The sequence below is a fragment of the Myiozetetes cayanensis genome, unplaced genomic scaffold, assembly GCF_022539395.1.
Source record: "Myiozetetes cayanensis isolate MyiCay16 unplaced genomic scaffold, myiCay2020 scf2-11, whole genome shotgun sequence".
NCBI lineage: Eukaryota > Metazoa > Chordata > Aves > Passeriformes > Tyrannidae > Myiozetetes > Myiozetetes cayanensis.
Genome location: NW_026087411.1, coordinates 48,658,582 through 48,678,655, shown reverse-complemented (window position 1 = coordinate 48,678,655; position 20,074 = coordinate 48,658,582). Strand labels below are relative to the sequence as shown.

Here is a 20,074-nt window from a genome sequence, read left to right as displayed (position 1 = left end):
TTTAAATTCTTCTCTCTCTCAATCTGATAATTTTATTAAGTGATAATTTAAACACCAGTGTTGTTCAAAACATTTTGTTCTGCCTTCACTAAGGAGACATGGAATAAGGATAAGATCTACGAAAAGGGAGAGTTCACTTCTCTGGCTTTCTGTTACCATAAAGTTTTGCAGTGGAACAGAAATTAGTAAGTTCTGACAGGTTAGTAATGAGCTCTTTGAAGGCGTCCTGGGAGCCGTTACCACCATGGCTTAGGAGGGAGATGTGGGGAGCAACACTACAAGGAGCCAGTGCCAGGAGGCCAGTTTGGAGCTGCACAGATACGGACCAAGAGGAGTGAGACAGCATGATAGGAAGGAAACAGTTCAGCAAAAGGAAGTACCAACAAACAAAAAAAGAGAAGAGAGAAATCAACCATGAAAGATGTAGACAACATTGCAGACAAACCAACTGGTTTAAGAAAAGATATTGCCTTCATCAGATAGACCACACATTTCAATCTAATCTTTTCTATTGAATACTTTTAAATCTGGCTGTGTTCCCAACCACCCTTTCTCATCAATGTTGCATTTCCAAACTCCAGAAAGCCCCTTTAATACTTGGTGACTCTGAAAGATTACACAACCCTACTTCAACAGAAAACAGGCTAGAACTTGACAGTATTAATGCTACAACCACTTTTATAAAAACAGCATATAATCACAGAACAATAAGGGCTGGAGTGGATCACTGAAGGTCATCTGGTCCTATTCCACATCCAAACCAGGATCAATTCAGAGAAGGTTGCTTATGTTTTTGAGCAAATTTCCAGTACATTTTTAATACTTTTACAACCACAGAGACTCCATAACTTCGCTGGCATTCTCTTCCAACTTTTGACTAGCCTCATTGATAAAAATGTTTTCCTAACATCCAGCTGGAATTTAATATGTTCTAAGATGTGGCCTGTCTGTGCATCTCTACAAGATTTTGGCTCTTAGCTTCTCCCATTTATTCATCAGCGTAACACATTTCAAAATGAATTTGTTCCATCTACAAGCTTGTCTATTTTATAATTAAAAATCCCAGTGGCAAAGTGGCTTTTGACTCCACTAATAACTGTTTTCAAGGAAAGGAAATAGACTTCAATTTTCAGCATGTGTTTTAGCTCAGAAGAATGACCTCTGCTGAAGAGCCTACATTCCTCATATAAGGCAAAATAATATATTATAAAGTAGAACTTGTATACTTTTTATATGAACACACATATACACATATTGACCAAATAAGTAAGGAGATCCTAATATATAAAAGTACACATGGAAAGCATTGATCTGGTGTTGCCCAATGAACACACTTTAAAGTTTATCCACTGAGGATGGCAAGTTGACTCCACAACTAGAAATGAAGACGTATGTATCTAGAAATAAAACATTTCATTTGTGAGGCTAAAGTGGATAGGCAGTCACTTAATTCAATAAAAACCTGCTTCTGAATACACAAATATAAAAAATTTGGATGAAGAGTCAAACAGAAATGAATTCTATTCATAGAAAATGTAAAAAGTTACCCTAGAACAGGTCAAAAAACCAAAAATGCTGAATGTCTTTTGGAAGTATACATTCCTAAGGAGTTTCATTTTTGTCCTAACTTTAATACAATGTCAGAAGAATAAAAATATTTTTCTTTGTAACATTCAAGTCAAAGTAATGAGGTCTAAATTAATATTCTGATCTTTAAAGGCTCTTTTTACTTAACATTTCTTAATATTATGTCTTATAAGCAGAGAAATGTGTTACTGTGACATGCTTTAAATCAACCAATATTAACTAGTCGATGCTTCAAATTTGACATCATGACTGAAAACTGATTCATCAAAAATTTCTGGCATATCTTTGCTATTAATCAGAAGACACCTCTTCTAATAATAAACTGAAATTTTCAAAGGAGCCTTGCAAAGCTTTGTTCACCGTGAAATCAGCTGCAGTTTTCTTGTAGGCAAAGTAACAATGATTTCTTTAAAAAAGGTGTGTTTTGCATGTACTCAACAAACACTTTACATATTCAACCAATTAATGTCAAACTTTCCTTCACCCTTTACTGGAACTCAAGTTCAAATCCAAAGTGCAAGAAGAAACAAATGTTCAAATTCTCTCTTCAGTCACACATCAACAACTGAATGATCACTGATCTTCACCCTATGTTCCTGGAGGAAAGAGAAGCTTATTCTGGAAAAGAACTAAGCAGGAACAGGACTTCTCAATTACGGTTTACACAGCTGAGATAAGCTTATAGCAAACAGCTTGACTTCTAGGTAAAACTTCACACCAGAAGGTTTTAAAAGAACTGTACACAAAGGGTATTCCACTTCCAACTTCAAAGTTGGAATTTATCTGTGAGAAAGAAATGTGGTATTTGAAATGTGCCTAAAAGACTGTCAGGTGTTTGAGCCTCTTGAAAATCAGTGCCACAGACTTCCAGGGAGTTAATGAACTGAGCTGGCTCACTATTGGGCCCAGTGCAACCAGGAAAAGGCAAAGAACATGTGCAACAGAGAGCAGGTAAGCATTATTGAGCCATCAAGTCTATCTCTTGTGTAACATCATCCTGGTATGCTTCCTTTCCCAGTAGGCATCACATACCTCTACAAATTCAGCATCTCGTGACTGCCTAGAGTTCTGCAGGGCCCCTTTATCCACTCTCTTCCCACAAGACCACAGAAGAGCTATGCCATGGAGAAACACTCAGCTTCAGAAATTGCCGTCTCTGTTTCATATGTTTACACAGCACTGTCTTCCACTTGTTTCTTGTGGCTCCTGTGTGAATTGCTCCATGGGGATGGATGATATTTGGCAATCAAATAAACACCACTATATCATTTTCGGGATGGCTTCTCAGAAACCTTATCAGACATGATTGCTAACTGCAGTACATCACAATATTCCTGCCCTTAGTAAATCTTGAGATTAATTCAGCACACAGTGCAAAATGAATAAGCTAATATAAAATAGAGGTGATATTTAAAAAAAAATCTCAGATTTCACCTGATATACTCTCAGACATAGACAACAAGAATATTTCAGTCCTCTGTTACGGTAGTTTGCGCTGATGTCTGTTAAGTTCCAAAGGGTTACAATTAAAGTCTTAACAAGATCTGAGCAACATCCTGACAATGCAGCAGTGCTAATGGGCTAAGCAAATCAGGTGATGCCAATCCTCCTAGGAGTTCCTACAATGCATTCCTCACCTGTTTTTTCCTGATATCTACCTATTTTTCCTTGACTTCTTCACTTGTTTTATATGCTTTATTTCTTTAGGGTTCTGGATGGAACCTGAACAAAATCATACACTTACTCCAATGCAGCCTTTATTAAGCAGGGCAAACATTAATAAAGGTGAAAAAATGTCCAAAGTCAATAAAACCACAGGGAAACAATTAACTTTACAGTCCAGTAGGAATATTTTGTAATTTAATTCTGTAAAAGCAAATACATTAAAAGGATACTGGATGAAAGAAAACTGAAACGGACCTTCCTTCATACATTCATTCCACTTTTTTGATTCACTGCCCAAATCCTAAAAAATATTCTGTCACAGTGGATCTCATATTTTAGTAATATATATGAGGTCTTTGTTACAACCTGTCAACTGTGTTAATTATTCAAATCTATTTTAAAAATATCTTCTCTTTTATTGCTGACAAGTGTTTAAGGGGTTTTTTTGGAATACAGAATTCAGTAGCACAGTCATCATGAAAAAATATGACAGGTGTTGTTGACTTCAAGCGGTGTGACAAATGTCAATATGCTGACCCTTATACTCTTGCCAAGGGATGCAACTCCCTTCAAAATGCCTGCTGTCTCACAGAAGAATGACCTTCAGAAGAGAAGAGTTTTGGAGGAAAGTCCCCAGTAAAGAGACAAGTGTCTCTATGTGCTTTCTTAAACAAATGAGAGTATTACATCATTGTGTCAATAAAGATTTTTGTGTAAATTTTAATTTTTTTTAATCTGATTTTCTGGAATAAAATGAATAATCAAAAGGAAGTTAGTATCATTTTGACTGACCAAGTAGAAACCCTTTATTCTGTAAATTCATAAGAGAAGAAGGAAAAGCTAAGTCCCTCTAAAGGCCTTCAAATGGTGATCATGTATCTTCCTGCCTATTTTTCAGATAAATCCTTGTTTTGTTGTAGTATGAAACCATACACATAAAGCTGTTATTTTTAAACGTTAATATTCATAGATTAAAAAGTTACACAGACTGAAAAGTCCTAAAATGGAAAAGAGCCATATATTTGGTTGCCAGGCAAACTTAATACATAATGCCTCCAGCCTGCATACAAAATGAAGCAAAAAACCTGCAGGAAGAGAGTTATCCCTACTTGTAATAAATAAGTTGGCCTTCCATTGGCTCCTCTCACAGTACGTTTGGGTACATAGCATACCCTAATCACAGGCTGGAGAAGAGGTGGATGGTGCTGTAGCCAATTCCACACTGCATTTATGTGATTAGCCACCTAACTAGCCAACACAATTTTTCCAAAGACTGAGCTTAAAAAACAAGCAAGCAAGCAAGTAAGCAAGCAAGCCAACGAAAATCAGAATATCCCTCCCCCTAAAAGAAACAAACAAAAAATTCTCAACCCATAACTAAGAAACTTTCAACAAAGGTACTAACTTGAGTCTTTCTCCACTCTCTTTTCATGAACAATATATGCATTCAGGATGTTTTCAGCTGGTAATTTGAACAAAAGTGATGATCTGCAGTACATAAGGTAAAAAATGCACCTACAGGTGTTTGTTAATGTTTTTCAATACTGGTAAATGCAAGCCAGCAAAGATTCAGGGCTATCTTATAGCATAACAAAGGCTAAACAGACTTTCTGGAACAAAGAAAATGATCCTTTCTATTCTGAGTTGACTCTCAGATGTGCTGTCAACAAGAGAAGTCTTTGGCTTTAAAATGAACTGTGCCTACTCGGTCAAGAAAAAATAAGATTAGTGAAGAGTTGGCTTCCTTGAAAATAAGAATGGGCAGACATATTCGAAGCAATTAGCAATAACAATACAGTACCTGAAAACACAGGGTCATCCCCAGAAATCTTAAAGTCTTCAAAATCCAAAGTGAAAGACCTGAAGGCAAGTTTGTATCTGTAAGAAGTCTTCTTGTCTATTACATAATTGATCAAATACCAAAATGCAATATTGAAAACCTAAAATCAAAATGAGGAAAAGCATTTAAAGAATGATGAATTTTTAAAAGCTGATTTATATTGCTTCTCTTTATTGTTTCAAAAAACTGTTTAACTCTTTTATCATGTAAAAATGAAGTCTCAAACTTCCTCCACAAAAATAAAGTATCTGAAAATTAGTTTCAGGTGTAGGACTACAATGCTTCAAGCCAACAATCAAGAGAAAACCTGTTTCATGTCTGGCTTACCAAAAATAGGACTTATTCTACAGTGTTTTATTACCCAAAATATCTTAGTGGTTTATGTGTAGTAGATTGGTGGCCTTATACCAGAGAAGAACATAATACAGTTGTTATCATGACAACTGGCATTCATGACTGGAGGTTACAGATCAGAGACCGATAACTGAATGGGCATGCTTACTAGATTAAGAGGTGGCACCACAGAGAAGGGGCTCTATTGGATTTGGCTCTATTTTTATTCTTGACACATTATGCTCTTTAAAGAGCAGAAATCCAGTCTCTCTTTATTATTTTTATTTTTCCCTCCTTTAGTAGATGGAAAATTTAGAGTGTGTTTTTCAAAACTTGTTCCATAATCTGAGTTGAAGAACATAGTAATAACTTAATGGAAAAGACATAATTTCTCTTTTTCATTGCCCTTAATTTTGGATTCTTCTGCTTTCTGTAAACATTTTATTTATTTTATTATTAATAAACTCATCTTCGTAATATTTAAGACTGGTGAAGAAAGAATCTACTACATTCATTCTTACATTCAGAGTAGTTTTTCACTGTATTAAAGAAAGATCATTTCCATATTTTCAGTCTTGAATCACTGTCAGCTCAGTGCCTTTCATTTATCCAATTTCTGGCTTTTTATTCTTTTTCAGTTATACATTGGTCTTCTTAGAGGGTGAGAGAGGAAGAGATATGTGTGTTCATGTGAGCATATGCATTTCAAATTTGTATTTTCCATTCCAGAGAGTTCAAATCAATTTTTTTTCTGGTGGATGTGGCATGAAAATGACCTCTTTCCTGAGTGGTGCACCTGGAATCACTCTTTCTTAATTCTGTTGTTTTGCTGAGTTTGAGCATGGTGTCAACATACAAAAGCACTGTCTTAGGCGTTTTAAATTTAATAACAGTGATTATAAAAATACTAAACTCCTTCTTCTATTCAATATTCTAAAATACATAGTTTAAGGTACATGAGTTTTCTAGTACTGTGACGAAAGTAGATGAATGTGGACTATATAAAGTACTGGCTTTATAACGATCAAGTTCTAACTTGATTATTATCAAGTTACAACTTGATAACAGTATTATCAATGTTTGCATATAAATAAAAATTACCATGTCCTTTTTAAAACTTTATTTGTTGCAATCTTCTTACAATATTGAAAACTCATAGGATAGAGATCTACAGAAAAGTGTCACATTTTCATCGTGTATCTAAAGACCCTTTAATTTATCATACATACGGAGCAGAAAAGTTAAATAAGAATTCTGCAGTTTCAAGAAAGAAAGAAAAACACCTAAAAATGCTATTAGTGAAAAAAAATCATTACTGCCTACAGTAATATAAGCTGCAATAATGCTTTTCTGTTCCATTAACATAAGACACAGAAAAGAACCATTCTGGCTTTACTGAATTTCAGGGAGAGTCTTTTAAATACAAAATGAAGTCTTAATATAAAGAACTCCTCATGCTTTCTGCCCCAAAGTACGCTAAACTAGATTGACAAAAATAGACTTGATTTAGAACGTGCTGCTCTGTGCATATTGAAATTTGTTCTTATTAAAAGAAGAAAATTATCATACAGTTCCAAGTAATGTTTTTTGGGCTTACATTATAACAAATGCCCCATTCAGAGCATGCAGGTGGTCCTTTTTAAATGCATAGACATTGTTTTGAAGAGGATAATGACAATGTTAAGCTGTTATCCAGCTGCTGTAGCTTTTAATGTTTATTAAAATGTTTAACGTGTTTATTAAAATTGTTTGTTCACCTTGTAGAGTTCTTCAGCCATTTCAGTACCATGGATACCAGGAGGACAGAGAGTTAGTTCCAGTTCCTTCAAGGCTTTAGAAAGCTCATCCTCACTGCTGTAATTATTTATCACATTTCCAACAGCTTTCAGGATAGCTGTAGCTTGTTCTGTAAACCGAGAGCTCTCCTGGGGAGAGAGAATACACCCAACCACTGATAGAAAGATTGCTTTAAAATTTTTGTTTGTTTTCTTTCTAGGCTGTGACAGCATACAAGTTTTCTTCCTGCAATGAAGTACAAAACTTTTCTGAATCCAAGCAATTGTTATTAATTTTATAAACTGTAAAATCAATTAGGTCCTGGTGTTCAAAAGCATACAAAATTTTCACTGATTTTACCGAAATTTTTACCAAAATTAAAAGGTTACAACACTCTAACAGACACCATAACAGATATCTATTAATTGTTTTATTTTTCCTGTACCAATAGTTCTAGGAAATTTAAACAAAAATAAGATGCATACAGAGACTTTCTACTGCAGTGATAATACGACTTTGCCAGCTGAAATGCTCAGAATCTTCTGTTATAAAAGGACAAATTAGTATTTGAATCCCCCTGAAAACAATGACAGAATACATGCTGCCTAAAGCATCTTTAATCTTCATCAGGATTTCTGTGCAAGAATATGGATACTTTCCTGCAAATGACACTTTGTAGAGAAATTGCTGTCTTTAAAAGGAAATGCAGAGAAGATCCAAGAACAAATAGCTTGACAACAAATAGCTTTTCATCCAGAAATTGAAGGCAATGTGTTAGTACAGCCATAACATATTAATGGACCAACTTCTTATATTTAAACTTCCTTGCTAAAATAAATGTAATAAATGTGCTTTAGTGCTCTATTATTAGGACCCTGAATCTACACTGCTATGTAAATTTGTTGTCACACTCACCTTTTAAAATATTTTTGCAAAACCATTAGCTAGAAACTATTTTCCTCCCCTCAGTGCCCATGAAAAATATTTGGGCTTACTGCTTGCCAAAGAAATTTTGAAAATATGGATATTTGTCTGGATTTTAGACAATGAAGAAGAAAATCTTTAGTAATTGCTCTCCTGGGCCTCTTAACTATGAAAAGTTGTTTGATTAAATTGCTCATTTTAGATATAAAAGCTGCTCTGGGACCCAGTGAGTAATATGTGAGCTCATGGGAAAAAAACTAACTTTACTGATGTGACAATTTATTTTAATAGGCAGGTATTTTTGCATATTAATTATAATTTGTACATGTATTTTATCATATATCCCAAAAAGTGAGCTATATGGTATCTCAGACATATATATTCCAGCATGAGTATTTTTAAGATTTTATGCTGCTGTCCTATGTAAATCACAATACTACCCAATGCTAACTTACATGTAAGATAATTTTTAGCAATATCCATCTCAGTGCCTCTTGTGCTGTAAAACACGTATCTTTTATGCCCTTATCCACTGAATATTGAAATTAATATTATACCATTAAACATAATAACTCTAAATGAAAATCCAATATTACTTCACTTTAAAACTAATAAATAGTCTGAAATACTGTTATCACAATACTTGACTAGTTTTTATTACACATACCTTTTCAAGGGCTGGCATCACAGCATCCTCTTCTCCAAAGACACACGGCACCGTGGTACACAGATTAATATGGTGCCCAATGGGAGAACTTACTGTGAAGAGTAATGTGTGTCGCCTACATTCAAGAGAAAATAAATTAACTTTTTTTTTTTTAGGTTACAGCAATTCTTAAGCTTTTCTTTTCTGCATTTGGTAATACTGAAATCCTTTCCTAGATGTCCCTGTGCTTCAAAATCCGAGATGTCTAACTCCTTTCTTTTCAAGAACCTCCAACTGTGGACAGTAGGTGAAATCAGAGAAGTCAGTATTATTTTATTTTTATTTGTTTGGGTTTTATTTTGATTTTGTTAAGCAAAATAGGTGGACTCACTATTTCATATAGCTACAAACCACAAATTTTTTAATCAGGATTATATTTAGCTACACTTTAAACATATCTGCTCTAGAAAGCTTAGAGAAGTCATCAAGTCTTCTGGTCATGCATTACTTAAACCAAAATTTCCATGTTTGCACTGACAAAACAAGGAAAAATTAGTGTATAATTGTATCAGGCTTGATGAACACTACTGAGTGACCACTATATGGTGCAACTGCAGGCCGAACTACCCAATAATAATCTCCTAAGGTTACCAACAGAAATTCAGTTATGACTTATTGTGATACACTCAGATCATTCTTGTTTGCCTAACTGTATCCTATAACAGACTCTAAAAGAAATCATTCCTAGTTACAGTTATACAAAACAAAGGATTCCTGCTTTTCTCTCTAGTCAACACTATCTTGCAGTCCCACTGAAATACTTGAGGAGCTGGCTGATACCAAAGCATCACGGTCTCAGATCATTGACAGAATTGCATCTAGCTGGAGAAGTTCTTTCAGGCTGTAGCTTCAAAGTGTTAACCAGGAATCTAGCGGTGGGAGTAAGAAAGGAGACGTACTCACCCCCACACACTCGCTTTGTTTTAATTGCATCTTCTTTCAAGAGAAATTGAAATTTCCCCTGGCCACTAACAAACAGCGGGAAAAGAGTGCCTTCCTGGCTTAGAAAGTTCCAAATTCTCATTTGGAATGAAATGGGGAAGTGGTCAATAAGCCCATTCATCTCCCACAACTGCTGTAAATTAAATCTGACTGAAAGCCTCCTGGCTCTGCCTGGAGTAGGGAGAATCAAAGATGGGTAGCATATAAATTTGAGCTGCTTGTATCTCTGTTAGCTTTGAAATTTGCAGGTGCAAAAAGATCAACATTTTTGGGCTTCCCTACAAGACAGAGGTATGCAACTCTTGGAAACTACATTAGGGAAATACATACGGAGGCAGAACTAGCCTACAAACATAAAAATAACTATTCCAATTTTAGTCTAAATCAAAACAAATAAAGAGCACTATTAAAGATCTTTAATTTCAGTATTCTATAATATAAATAATATTAAGTGCTACATGAATGTAAGATATCAAAGGCTTCAGGAATAACCTTAGGATTTCTTCTGTCATGTTTCATAAATGCTGTTTCAACAAAAGCACTGAAACCTCCTATGGTATCATCATGTTTTTACAGTTCCACTAAAAGACTCTAATTCTTAAATTTTTCTTGCTACTCCAGGGAACATTTCAAAATCATTCTAGTCAGAATAAAAGTTTTGGTAAATTCAGAGCAACTTGGTAGTCTTACCAAATCCTAGCTATCAACCAGCTTGATATTCCAAAAATGTAGTTTTAGAAAATAAACTCTTACTTACTGTGTAAAGTAAACAATCACCTCAAGCCTTAGGACTAAAGTGTCAGGACAGAAACAAAGCCTCATACATACCCAGTAGGAAGATTTAACACAGTAGCTTTGGTGGCAGATGTATGCATCTTTAACACAAGCTCTCCAGGAGTCACAGATTTCCAAGAGAAATGTTCAACTGTCAGCACACCCTTTGAAATACTGGAACATTCTTGTTTAGTTCCTAGATTAAGAAAAAAACACAACAAATCAAAACACAACCCACACAATACTGGGAGGGTGAACAACTATAAAATTAAGACAAACACATGGAATCTGTAGCTACTTCACAGCCAGCAAAGTCTGCATTTAGGCTTTGCTAACTCGGAGAAAAAAGCCATTCATTTAAAATGCATAGGTGGCACACAATATGGCTTATTTGTACCATTTACTTTAAAATAATAGTCAAAAGAATGTGTTAGAAGAATATGTACATCAGATATCTTCCAAGTCATTTCAGGCTACTGTAAAACTCCATAGAAATCCACTCTGCCCCCATGAAAGCAAAGGAAACAGCCATAAAAAGCTTATATTTATTTATATTTACAGCTTATAGTTTAATTATTTTAACAGAATGGTCAGTTTGGGTTTTTTAAGCTTTCTTTTGGTTCTCTCTCCACCACTGTGGATGCACTAAAATTACATTCATATCCAGTGTTTAAATACTGGTTAACCTAAGCCAACTATCATAACATAACTTAGCTTTCCTGAATACCATTCTATGTTTTTCATTAAATACAAATGACTTTTATTTAAATATTCCCAGTTGTTGGATCTTGAAAGAAGCCAACTTTAAACATACTTAAGAGCTTACTATGCACCAGTTCAAAAATAATTTCAAAAATATACTTCATTTATACTGCTGTTTTTATGGCATTATGATCAGCTAAGGCATAAAGTAGATTGCAAGAATGGAATTTGTAGAAAAGAAACCCCAAGAAACACAAGGAAATCCATACTAGAAATATAGTGAGGAAAAACTTGCAGCAAATTGTAATAAACAGTAAAGGGAGGGATCCTTTCATGAAAATATTCATCATCAACATGAAATAATGATGAAGTATTGCTGGAATATTAGCGTATTTCTTAGAATCAATTTGGCTATTTAATGCTAAACTCTCAAACTGTGCCCAAACACACAACAGCCAAATACAAGAGCACAGAAATATTTAAGAAAGGGAAAACAAAACATTAACATGTACTTTTCGTGTGTTGGCCTTACCTCCAGTATCATCCCAGTGCACTAAAGCAGAAAAGCTGACTATGATTTCAGTGGGCATCAGACTGTCCACAAGTAAATAATAGATGACTGGGTCATTAGTAAACTGCATAAAAAAACAGACACTTGTTCATCTTTCATTTTCATTGAATACTGTCCGACTGCCCTTATACAAAGTATGGCTAAGATTTCATAGCTACAGAAGGGTAAGAAGGTAATTATTGTCACTACTTCTTCCAAATTTCAGACATGCAGTATAGACCCAGAGCCTAATGTTGTATTATAATGTTCAGTTAAGAGATAAAAGGAAAGAAAACAGTTACTTGAATGAGAATATATCTACTTTTACGTAATATTCTTCATATTCAGTCTCAATTCAGTAGTTCCACTTGCCATTCAATGGAAGATCAAAAATTTTTTGTGCTGCAACTTTCTGATTCAAACTAATTGCTATAAGCTTGAAAGAAAGTTTTTAATTTTTAAATTAAAATTTAAATATGTACTTTTAAAATTTTTAGACATGAGTGATCCTTCCTCACAATGTTTTTTTCTAGAAAAATTTAAGGAGGCAACATTTTTCACTGGCAACTTTGCTACATAATTCCTATGTCAGTATTAGAAACTAATGATTCTACTGTTCCTAGAAATTCTTCAAAATCTGAATCTGAATGAGCTTCTTTCTTCAAAATTGTTACAATACACGTCTTCCTGGATTTTCCAGAGTCATATAAATCCATTTTTTGGTATTTGATCCTAGAATGCAAGTACTATTGCCTTCCTATCGTAATAGGAATCATGATTTTATTAAGCATGATACAGAATTTACCTAGTGGTGTAAATGCCTCATTTGTATCAATGTAAAAAATTAGAATGGTTTTACAGCAAAGGGTTGGGTTTTTTTGGCACAACAGCACACAGGCTTCATAGTCTTAATGCTGATTATGGCTTGTGAAAGTGTATCGTGCAGTCGTTAGGAAAATTTCTTGTGATTACAGAGAGGTGTGAAATTGCAGGTATACTACAATTATGAAGCATAATAAGTGTAGTTAACCTTCCCAGTACAGGATTTTAAAGAAAGTTCATGCTGGGAATTTGCATTTCGGTACTCTAAAATTACACTTCAGATACACTATAAAATTGGAGGTGGAACAGGATATTCAAGCATGTTGAATAACCTTCTGATAATATGAACTAATGGCAGGTTTAGAGAAATTTCATAATTTCAGTGGAATTAAATGGTACTTTTAATCCCTGCAACAGGATGCTGTAAATAGCTAAAGGTCTTAACATTTAAAGAGAAAATGGAGGGCTATGCTAAATAGACTCATGATTTGGGCTTTAGGTGACAGGGGAAGATGAAGGAGAATGAAAGGGCAGATTCTGCAGCTGAATCGTGATTAAATTCAAGTTAGACATTGAGTTGTTATAAGGTAGGTTTAAATCAAAATAAAGAGAGGATGGAGATCTGCTTCACTATCAACTCGCATTATTTACATAATCCATTTTTTTGTTTTTGTGCCGTAGTACTCCACAATATTTTTCCCTTGTCTTAAATACAGTGAAATACTTCTGGATATTTGCTAGCAAACATATACTTGTATTGACTACAATAAACTTAATGCATTACTATTTTTCAGTAATGGTAGTTCTATGTGATCTACCAATATCATTCAGGATGTATGTGTTACCTATTTATGTAAGACTTAGGCAAAGATTAAAAAAACCAAACAATATATTCATATACCTTAAAATCTGTCTTCTGATAATTATAAGCATATGTATCTGGATTGTGGAAAACATACAGGTTCCTAAGGAGAATACAAAATAGAATTATGTATGAAAATAATCAGTACAAATGATATTTTTCAGGTAAATGTCTATTTAATAGCATATTAATTTTACCTTCATAAATCAGACTCCCAGGTATTTAGCAAAAATGGTTCAACATTTTTTCATTTCATAAAAGGGGAATACAATTCATCTCCAGAGAAAGCAGCTGACATTAGTTTTTATCTTTGTTGCATTTCTACAGTTTTCCATTGGAGGTCAGGCCACTAATTTGTTCAGTTTCAATCTATAAATGGTAACATGTTAATATTACTCTAAAACTTACATGACCATCTGAAAATTTACTGTAATAAAATATAATTGCAAGAAAGGGCTGTTTTATACAGTTTAAAAATGTGCTTTTTCAGTTATGTGCTGTTTGCACACCTACAGAAAGCTACATAGTTACTGACAATTTTTTCTGACCTTGTTTTCACCAAAGGTAACATAAATTACTTCAGCTTTAATTGAGGATGGAATCATGATGTGAACTCTATAATGTTTTGATTACTCAGGCACATCACAGGAATCCTGACCCATTGCTGATGTACCAATTCCTACATTGGCTAAAATTTTTCTTGTTTCTCAAACTTTCATATGAACTATGAACATTCATCTTATTTTGACTGTATTTGAGATGTAGGCATGTCAGATAAGAACACACTTTCAACTGACTGATAAAATTAAAATATTAAGTGCCTAATTTCTTCTAAGGGATAAATTCTTCCAAGATCAATCGAGATGCTTTGTTAACAGCTACTTTATCAGTTCACAGTCAAAAAACTCACTTATTTAGAGATAAGAACAAGAAACTGAAAAATGCTATATACCTTAATTAATATGAATATTGGTCTACAAAATGTCAACAGTACTTTAAAATTTGGTTAACAAGTTAGAAAGTTCATATTTCACATTCTCTCCATATGACACTGTAAGCAAGACTTTGAAAGGAAATTACATTGGTTGTGATGCCTTTTTTCTGAAGGCTCTATCTTCTGGGACCTGGGACTAACTAAACGTAACAGGCAAACGTTACCAAGGCCTAAAGTGATCTATGATCTTTTACTCCTAATGTTCCTCTATTGCTGGCTGGTATAGCAGATATAAATTTTCCTTTAGAGAGGGAGCAGAGTTTAAAATCTGCTCAAGAAACCATCCATTTATGAAAATAAAAGCTTCACAAATAAATCTCAGTTACAAATTCAAACCATAAAACCTGGGTGGATTTTCTCTGATAAAATCACTCCTCTCAGCAATCCTAGATTCTCTAAAGTATATATATATATTGTACCAGTCTTCTTAAAACTTAAAGATCGAAACTAAAGATATGATGCTACAAGTACACCAGCTTTTTTCATGTTTGCAGAGGTATAAATGCCTTGGGGTTATATTGAAAAGGGAGTGAAAGAAACCACCTAGTTGACCAAGCTAAGCTATGCTGATGGCAACTGATTTCAACAACTATTTTTTATTTTAGAATTGTGTTGCTCTGATGCAGACTGTGTGCCCAGTGGCTGCTGGGTAAGGTATGCGAGCACTTAATGTCTACACACTCCACAGTCTACAATCTTCCACCCTCACTGCAGTCTGACATATCATTTATGGAACTGGTGGTTGTGTTCTTCACTGTACTCCGAAGGACACACTGCAGGAACAGAGCAGGGCTGCAGCTACAGGCTCACTGTCAACAGGGACAGTAAGTCTGGTCTGAAAAGTAGCCTTGAAATCACCCTGAAAGGCAGGATAGTCATACGAAGAAGACCTGTTAAGAAGATACGATTTCTATATAGACATGCTATGAATTTTACGATTGTTACACTGTATATTTTATGGAATAAACCCCAAACTCTCTACTCCTTACTGGAAACAAACACAGAAGTCCTCAAAGCTAATCCAGGTTTCCCTGGAAACAGAAGTCTTTTCTGACTCTGTTTCTTCCTTCGATTCATCTCCTGTCTGGTTCTTCATATCAGTATCAGCTGTTTCTGACACTTGTTTTGCAGCAAAACTGACAGTTTTATGTAATTCTTCTGTAAAGATAAAAAGACATACAGAGTCAATACAGTGACAAAATACACATTAAAAAAGTATCATCCTTGTACTGAAAAATTATCCTAAAATTACAAGGAAATAATCCATACATCTCCCAGTTCAAAAACAAAAACTATCCCACTAGCCTAAAAAGCTCAAATGGTGATTGAAACTTTGTTGTAGGAAAATTAGAACTAAAGCCAGATTCATATCAAAAAATAAATACAGAAATGTTATGTAGACACATTTTTTAATCACTCAATAACTTTTTAAGTTGTGTTGTAATGCCATTTTCTCTGCATTTACGCTGTGAAACATATATATCCTATATACACTGTACAGTAATGTCATACTTAATTCCATCATGATTATTTGAAATTGCATTTACTGGTTTTTCCATTTTTAGCATGTATTTTAATTTCATTATCTCTCTGCACAAATACTGGAACAGCAAGATTTTTATGAGACAACAGATAATCATGACCATAATGTGATAGTACACACAACTTCCATCAGATTCAGTGTCTGCACCAAAAGCAATTGGAAATCATAGAAAAGCACTTTATCTACAGAAAACTACTACTTTATTGTAACAACGACACAGGTAGAATAAGTGCAACTGTATGAATTTGTGTTTTACAACAAAGCACAATTAAGTGCAATTATATGTTTCAGGACAAATTTCTTGTTTTGACAGATTTGCAAACTCATGAGTTCCTACTCTGAAGAGGAGTAGAAAAAAGAGTGATGCCCTACACTTTTGTATAAATATGTCATTAGATTTGGTGAACCTCAATAGCACAAAACTTCCATAGACTTCAGCAGCCTAAGTTGATTAATGGAAATATTTTAAACTTACCCCCCAAAAAAAACCCCAAACCAAAACAACAACAAAAACAACAAAACCACAAAACAAACAAACACACAAACACCAAAAAACATAAAAGGACAGAGAATCCTAAACCAAAAGCTTGACATATTGAAAAGCAATCATTTATTCAGGAAAGGTTTTACTTACATGTGTGAATGTACTTGTAAAATATAACTGTCATCAAAAGGAATGTGTTTAAAATTTACTTCAGGTGAATAGAAAGAACTCTCCTGACATTAGAATATCCATATTTTTAACTATCTAAGTGCTTAAACCAAACTCTGAAGAGATAAAATTATTGAATTCTCATGCCCATACTTTGCAAAATTTGACCAATTTTTAGCATTGCTTAAGAGTGTATTAAAGCCCCCATACTCATGAATAAAACATTTATCTGTTTATCTCAGTTTTGGTACGTGATTCATGCTATTACATTTTCTGTGGAGTTTAAAGACTCATAATGAATCGTTTTGAACTAAAACAAAATAGTACTCATAACCTAACTGAAGTTGGCATAAATGGATTTTGCATACAGAAATGACAACACCTGGACTGAGATGGCCTGGAGATTGTGAAGAGAACCTGAGTACAAAAGACTTCAGAATAGTAGTAATGTGAATTATTAGTATTCTAGGTCAGAGGATGGAAATATGTCCACTTCATCCTTTTTCTTGGTTGTGCTGTGGGAGCTTTTCTTTAATGGGCATTTCTTAAGCAGAGTTTTGAGTGTGCAGAAAAGATGGCAATCTGGCCATTGATATACACTAACTTAAGAATGAGTTAACTATGAGAGCTACAAAAATAGTCCAACTTCCCAACATAATCATGGTAGGCATAAAGAGTTATCTACTGCAAACTACCATATTTCTATTAACTTTTGGCATTGAGCTGTGAGAGAATAAGCAAAAGTTGTATTTCCAACTCATTAACTTGCAGCATTCTGAAACAGTGAGATTCTTATGGTTTGGGTTTTTTTTACTGGGATGATATTAACAAAAGTAAGAATTCATAAGAAAATATATTCAAGCAAAATAGTAGCTGAAATCATTATCAGTTCTTAAAAGTACGAAACCAATTTTTTAGTATAGGTTTGGAAGAAGTATGATTTATATTTGCTTCAAGATATTTAAATATCATAAATAAACTCTCTTTATTATACTTGCAGTACGATCCAAGTATTTGTTCCCTCTCCCCATTATAACCTTATCTTGCATTACCCTATTTGGGAATTACCAGAGATGGTTGATGGTTGCACATTTTTCCAGAATAAAGATAATGTTATAATCTATGAAAATATCTAAATTTGTGAAATTACTGGGCTCAGTTACTGTAGAACTCACGAAGCTGTGCACATACTTCACCTGAGAGAATAATAATTGTATATCTCCATTACTGGAAGATGGGATCATGGACATTTTACAGAGAAAAAAGTAAAACTAAAAAATGGCACTTAAGCCTTCTCTGCCCATGACAGTCAATCTTTAAAAATGCTTAAAAAGAAAAAAAGGCACTGCATAGGTTTCTATGTGGACTGAATAGTTGAAAACCAAAATCAAAATGCATGTCACGTGTATGAATCATGGTGTAAATGATGCATGAATTCTCTTCACATATTTCATGTCATCTTCTGCTCTAAGATTCACTTTCAGAACTCTAGTAAAAGGAAAGGTATTTCCTAGCAGTCAGTTTTAGGACCCGAGAAATTCATGCACCCAAAAAATCTGATCACTACTTTTAAAAAGAAGGCTCTTATTTTTAAACTTCTCCTGACAAGTTCTTTCAGACATTCACTTATACAAAGAGGTATTCATTTTGAATTTTGAACTCCCTTCCAATACTAATCTCAAACACATTTCAAAGGAAACGTTTATTACAATAAAATTTGTTGGGTTTTTTACATATTTTTCAGGAAAAAAAGAAGAAATATAACTCAGAGTGATTAAGAAAAGAGCTCAGTGTACAAAATACACCTTATTTTACTGGAGAGTGGTTTTATCCCAAAATATTCTTGTAAATTAGGGATTTTTAAAAAAAAATATCAAACTGAAGATTCTACTCTACATAATTATACATGCTAATACCAGTTCTTTGAAATCTTTTCCCAGAATGCCAACACCCATAAATAAGTAAGACTGCTGATATATGTACAAGAGGATTAACACTGAGGCAAAACGCTGTGGGAATGGCAGAAGTCTGACTATAAATTTCACACACGTACCTTTACTGGGTATCTCTGCATTTTGCTGGTTCTCCTATATGGTGAAAACAAAACAAAACAACAGCAACAATAAAAGAAGAAAAAAAAAAGAAAAAAGTAACAAAGGTGATTATAATCTTGCAGTATTTTGTTAAAGAAAATACTCAGTTTTTTGGTAGTCCTTCCAGAAACAGAGGAACAAACTACTAAGTTATCATTATGGTTTGGGTTGAGTTTTTTAAAGAAAAATAAAACTGGTAAATTTCACCATAATACTTACCTACATATCACCACTAGACAGGCTGATGTTTTTCTAGAGAAGTACATGTGATCTGGAGTCAGAAATAAAAGTTGTTTCATATGCTACCACTTAACTATTAAAACAATGTTCTTTGATATTACTGGGGTTTTACAATAAAATAAGCTCTCTTCTAAAAACTAGTTATCCTATTATGCGACCAATTCTGGGTTTTTGTGAATTTCCATTCCTGAAATGTATATGGAGGGCTCCTTTTCCAACAAGCATTCCTTGCTGTGCAATTGACAATACACAACTGTCGTTAGCAACAGTATGCTTGATTACAACAGCATCTTTTGTTTCCTGTCACTGTATAAATAAAAAGCGTCCTGCTCTTTTTTAATGTTTTTGGCAAACAACTTTATCAATTCCCCCTCCAAGCTAAAGCTGCTGAACTAATATGAAAGCAATAGCTGCTTACACTTAGAGCTGAAATCAAGTTAGCCAGCTTTTCAGAAAGTCCACTCATTAAATTTTGCAAATATTTGAGAGATTACCATCTTTGATTTAAAAATATGTGCCTAATCATCATTCCAACTGCCCTCTTGCCTGCAATATGACATACACTGAAAAAGACTCACTTCCACCTTTTTTTTTTCTAATGAGGTAAAGCAGGAGAAAGAGATTCCACAGTTTCCAGTTTATTTTCTATTTGAACGTAGTACTATTAATGGGTTAGCCGGACTAGCTTTGCCTTTGCGAAGTCAAATATTAAAGCCTAAAAAGGCTATTGCAAACAAATTTGCAAGCTTCTTTTCATCCCACTTCTCCCTATAACTAGATTTGTCACCCTTTTGCCCACGTCTTTTACATGTGTCTAAGGTGCTAGTGCTGAAACTGGTAGCATTTAGCAGGCCAACAGCTGGACACAGAGTGATTTTCTATTCTGCATTTCAAAGAGGAGCTGTGGGAGCTATGATGACTTGGAGCTACTTTTATTCTTTCTCAATACAATCTAAAAATACATTTTGAGGGGCAGACTGACATAGAGAGTCTGAGTTAGACTGATGGCAGGTCACAACAACCTAAATCTCTTACCTAAATCTTGTATAAGGTCATTGTGCTGTAAATC

At 34.1% G+C, this 20,074-nt stretch overlaps 1 protein-coding gene across 1 annotated transcript in view; it reads right to left on the bottom strand.

Moving 5' to 3' along the window:
- The window catches only part of ADGB (androglobin), a 108,881-nt gene that overhangs the window by 34,970 nt on the left and 53,837 nt on the right, over positions 1-20,074 (bottom strand). The window contains exons 13-20 of the mRNA XM_050315113.1: positions 18,726-18,759; positions 15,467-15,635; positions 13,523-13,586; positions 11,782-11,884; positions 10,602-10,743; positions 8,793-8,907; positions 7,183-7,350; positions 5,054-5,192 (exon numbers count right to left, since the gene is read on the bottom strand). Of these exons, the coding sequence (XP_050171070.1) occupies positions 5,054-5,192; positions 7,183-7,350; positions 8,793-8,907; positions 10,602-10,743; positions 11,782-11,884; positions 13,523-13,586; positions 15,467-15,635; positions 18,726-18,759 (934 nt within the window). The remainder of the gene's footprint in view (positions 1-5,053; positions 5,193-7,182; positions 7,351-8,792; positions 8,908-10,601; positions 10,744-11,781; positions 11,885-13,522; positions 13,587-15,466; positions 15,636-18,725; positions 18,760-20,074) is intronic.